Source organism: Triplophysa dalaica, chromosome 3 (assembly GCF_015846415.1).
Source record: "Triplophysa dalaica isolate WHDGS20190420 chromosome 3, ASM1584641v1, whole genome shotgun sequence".
Classification (NCBI taxonomy): domain Eukaryota; kingdom Metazoa; phylum Chordata; class Actinopteri; order Cypriniformes; family Nemacheilidae; genus Triplophysa; species Triplophysa dalaica.
The window spans coordinates 10,438,474-10,443,401 of record NC_079544.1 but is presented as its reverse complement, the minus strand read 5'-3'; the positions used below and the strand labels follow the sequence as shown (position 1 = coordinate 10,443,401).

At 37.9% G+C, this 4,928-nt stretch overlaps 1 protein-coding gene across 1 annotated transcript; it reads left to right on the top strand.

The window, feature by feature from the left end:
• Window positions 1–1,280: 1,280 nt before the first annotated feature.
• LOC130418385 (cytochrome P450 7A1) lies at window positions 1,281–4,565 on the top strand. The gene is made up of 6 exons (XM_056744495.1): window positions 1,281–1,724; window positions 2,096–2,336; window positions 2,413–3,017; window positions 3,298–3,428; window positions 3,519–3,697; window positions 3,803–4,565. The coding sequence occupies exons 1-6, from the start codon at window positions 1,642–1,644 to the stop codon at window positions 4,100–4,102; spliced, it is 1,539 nt and encodes a 512-aa protein (XP_056600473.1). The 5' UTR covers window positions 1,281–1,641; the 3' UTR covers window positions 4,103–4,565.
• The last annotated feature ends 363 nt before the right edge of the window (window positions 4,566–4,928 follow it).

Here is a 4,928-nt window from a genome sequence, read left to right as displayed (position 1 = left end):
CTTTAGAATATCAGCTCAAAATTTAAATACAGTATTTACTGTAAAACATGTTTTCAGGTTAACGTAAATCTCTGAATTTCTGTGGCAGGTTACAGCAGTCGTAAAGTTTTATTAGCAATTTATGAACCCCTAACTCTCATTTATCGTTATGATCATGTGATGCTTTCAAACGAACAGGTCAAAAAATTGAAACACTGTGAAAAAGTGTCCTCAGGATACAGTTAGATCTGTTATAGATCTAACCACTTTAGATTAAGTAGTTTATCTTTGGTTTCAAGGTCAAATGCCTAGCCATCACAGTGTTAATTATTAAAGCCAACGAACACGTCCTTCATCTAGTCTTTATCAATGAAGTCCACTCATGTCAGTGTTAGACGTCAGATGTTGAGATTAAAACGTTTTACTTTGATAAGACATCATCTGCGACATAATGATATGCTTAAAGATGATTATTGATGGGTTCAATTGCAAATAATATCCAAAGAGAATGCAGAATTATTCATCTTAAATGTCATTTTAGTTGTCAGATTAAGTTTAATTTGAAAATAATAGAATGTGAGTAGAATAAATGTCTTTCTTTTTTTGTAGAGCACTTTGCAACAGTCCCTTTATCCACATTTACGCATTTGGCGGACGCTTTTATCCAAAACGACTTCCATTGCAGTGACCTATACATTTTTACTTAGGTATACGCAATCCCCTGAGATCGAACCCACAACCATGCGTTGGTAACGCAATGCTCTTACCACTGAGCTACAGGAAAGCTCCAAAAAGGGACCTTTTATCCAAAAGTGACCTTTTTTGATAAATAAAAAACAAATAAATACTCTGCCAATTTTACAGCTTTCAGATCTTCCCTTATCATCCGTTGGGAGCTTTTAAGATGACAAATCATTCTGAATGGTGTACTTGTTGGTCTGAAACGACAAACAAACTGACACATGCAAAACAGATTAAAGATAATTGAATAATAATGTAATTGACTAGAGGAATGCGTGCAAGTATATCTGAAAATATATGATGCTGTGACACTGATGTTACTTCATTCACCACGTATGTGTTTTTAAAAACATTTCAAATTCTTAATACAAAAACATAAATCTATGAATAAATATTATATACCAGGGCCTAGTTGCATAAACTTAGCCGTTAAGTTAAAAGAATGCGTCTTAACAGCTATTCTCACTGAATAGCAATTATTAAGGACTAATCGGTATTACTTTAAATATTTAAATTAGCCTATCTATCTTATTATGTAACTGATTACAAAATTAAATTATGACCAGTCTTGATGAAAAAAATCCTCTGACTAGTTTACAGTATGCAACCGGCCCCTGGGTGAAAAATCGAACAAATAAAAGTCCTTGAAGCTGTTTTCCAACTCTGCAATACTATCAAAGTACAGTCTACTGTCCCTCAGGTGGAGGTGTTCATGAACTCTATGCATGCTTATTTCCTTGAAAAATAGGGCATGAAAAAGGGGGTGGGGGAGCAATCATTAATTTGTTGAGTTACTTCATGTCATGGGCTGTGGCTTGTGTTGAAGCATATAAAAACAGATAGAGCACTTGGAGTCTCTTGAGTGCATCTTCAAGGATTACAACCTTTCCCGAGTTTCACCAGATTTTCACTCCGGTAGTCATGTTCCTCAGCATTGCGCTCATTTGGGCTGTGGTGGTAGGGCTCTGTTGTTGCCTCTGGCTTATCACAGGATTTCGCAGAAGGTAAGTACTCAGAGTTGAGTTAAAGCTTCATTTAGTTGCTTGTTGTCTTGGACTTTGCCTAAACTGAAATAACATCACTGGATGTTGTGTTGAACTGATGTCCTTCTTAATCACAATCTGCTAAATCATTCAGAATTTGGATAAAACTGCCTTCTTCTCAGATTCCAGATCTGAAAATCTTTCAAAGTTTTTTGCTCAGTATGGTTTTGAATCAATTATTATGATCCGTTATTTCTAAGCCGAATGAGCATCAACAGTGTTTTCTGTACATACAAGAATCCACGTACATCTTTCAATTGATTTTCATGAAAGAATTAAATAGAATTTGCTATTAGATTACACATTTCTTAGCTATTCGATGGGTGTTTCAGACAACCCGGCGAGCCTCCACTGGAAAACGGATGGATCCCTTACCTTGGTTGTGCTCTTCAGTTTGGCGCCAACCCTTTGGAGTTCCTCCGCAGCAGACAGAAGAAATGCGGACACATATTTACATGTAAGATTGCTGGGCAGTATGTCCATTTTCTTTGTGATCCCTTCTCCTACCATGCTGTCATCCGCCAAGGGAGGCATCTGGACTGGAAGAAATTTCACTTTGACGCCTCCGCAAAGGTAAAGCAAGAAATAACTTTTTTTATCTGTAATTAACGTACCAAATTCCTTCTTTTAATAGTTGTTGATCTTGCAGGCATTTGGTCATGAAAGCATGGATCCCAGCCACGGCTACACCACAGAAAACCTGCATAAGACCTTTCTCAAAACCTTACAAGGAGATGCCCTGCCGTCTCTCATTGAGACCATGATGGAAAACCTGCAGAGCACAGCGCTGCAATCGGGCGTACTCAAAGCCAAACCCTCAGAGTGGCAGGTCGATGGCATTTTCGCCTTTTGCTACAAGATCATGTTTGAAGCAGGCTACCTGACCCTCTTCGGCAAGGAACTGGATGGAGACAAGAGCGTCGCACGTCAGCAGGCTCAGAAAGCGCTGGTGCTCAATGCTCTGGAGAACTTCAAAGAGTTTGATAAGATCTTTCCCGCTCTGATCGCCGGGCTTCCCATCCACGTTTTCATGAGTGCCCACAGCGCCCGTGAGAACCTGGCCAAGACTTTGCTCCACGAGAACCTGAGCAAGCGCGCCAACGTGTCTGACCTCATATCCCTGCGCATGCTACTGAACGACACGCTGTCTACCTTCAACGAGCTGAGCAAAGCCAGGACTCACGTGGCCATTCTGTGGGCTTCTCAGGCCAACACTTTACCTGCCACCTTCTGGACCTTGTTCTATATGATCAGGTACCAAAACATACAGCCAAAATCTTGCACAGTAGTCACACCTCAGCATTATCATCGTGCACCGGGAATAGAGATAATTCTGTTAATTGAGGTGGCGGTGATAAGAATTACTTTATCTAATATCTATCTCTTTACGGTTTTATGGCACCTGCATGTGAAGGCACAAATATTATCTTTAGCAAGCGATAAGAATACATATTAAAACGGGTCCGCTATATTGTAGAGTAATATTTTGCATTGAATTTTATTTATCATATATTGAACTTGTGCTTGTTTTCAGGTGCCCTGCGGCGCTGAAGGCAGCGAACGAGGAGGTGAAGAAAATATTTGAAAATTCTAACCAGAAAATAGATCCTAGGAATTCTCGACTTGTACTGACAAGGGAACAATTAGACAACATGCCCATTCTAGGTAAGAGTGTTAAAAGAGTTTTAAGAGGTTAAAAGTTTTTGTACATGAAGAAGTGAAACGTGAACGCCGCTGCAATTTCTTCAACAACAGACAGCATCATTAAAGAGGCTATGAGACTGTCCAGTGCATCTCTGAACGTCCGAGTGGCCAAGGATGACTTTCTCCTTCACCTGGACAATAAAGAATCTTACCACATTCGTAAAGATGATGTCATAGCTATGTACCCCCCCCTACTTCACTTTGACCCTGAAATCTATGAAGATCCACTGGTAAGTGTTTTGTTCTTTAAATGTATGTATTATTTTAAAGTTTGTACATCCAATTATTTTCCTCCTGAATTTTCATGCATGTTGTTTAAATCTTGCCTCAAACAGACATACAAGTATGACAGATTCCTTGACGAAAATGGACAGGAGAAGACCTGCTTCAACAGGAACGGTCGCAAACTTCGTTACTTTTACATGCCTTTTGGATCTGGGGTCACTAAGTGTCCGGGTCGCTTCTTCGCTGTGCACGAGATCAAGCAGTTTTTGTCTTTGATTCTCTCGTATTTTGAAATCGAACTCTTGGACTCGGATGTTAAAATACCACCACTGGACCAGTCCCGGGCCGGTCTGGGTATTCTGCAGCCAACCCATGATGTCGACTTTCGCTTCAGAATGAAAACTCATTGAGGAGCATTTATTTATTGACTCGACTGTGAATTGTAAATAATGTAAATTTCATGCCATGTCCGGCCAGACAAATGTACATATAGGTTTCAGCCTGTGTTCTTTCTATTCAAGATGATTTAAAAGGGATTTTAAAAAGTTTTAAAGAAAACACACAGGTCTTCTTATACAATTTTCAGTAACATTTACTGTTTGTGAGCTTTGTGTCTTAACAAAACTTATACTTAGATCTTTTAAATAATGCTGAAAAACAGGCTTCAAGATTTACTTGATTACATTTGTACATTTAAATGGATTTAGTTTTTTACTTCTAAAGTTGTTTGTACTTTACTTCTAAACCTTGAAATGATCATTGTTGCTCTATTTCAATGAGAAATGTGCTTCTGTCTCATGAATGTTCATGTAATGAGTGTTAAGGAGATGTTTTGGCTATTCAGAGCAATTAAATAACCTGTAAAAAAAAGAAGCAATTTTATTGAATTTCTTTTTACATTTTAAAAAATATTTTTGAGAAATCTTGTTAACAATTACAAGAGACTTTAAATAATGGCCGAAAGTGTTCATTTAAAACAAATCAACAAAGTAAAAACAAGTAAACATTCTTTCCTTCGATGACAGCATGGCGAATTGTGAACATGGATGAGATGAATATGTTATCTATATGATAATCTCGGCAATAAATCATCTATATTAAATTATGTTTATTACACAAGCATTAAAGGATATATAGTAATAATTTGAAGTCACTAAAATAAATGTATTTACACACATCCCTTTTAAATCTTCTTTTCATCGATTTGATGTCTGTCTAGGGTTACAGGCTGTTTGT

Coding starts and splice junctions, on each gene's coding strand:
- LOC130418385 (XM_056744495.1), top strand. CDS start 1,642: ATGTTCCTCAGCATTGCGCTCATTTGGGCTGTGGTGGTAGGGCTCTGT. Junction 3,429..3,518: donor AGACAACATGCCCATTCTAG/GTAAGAGTGTTA, acceptor CTTCAACAACAG/ACAGCATCATTAAAGAGGCT. Junction 3,698..3,802: donor AAATCTATGAAGATCCACTG/GTAAGTGTTTTG, acceptor TGCCTCAAACAG/ACATACAAGTATGACAGATT.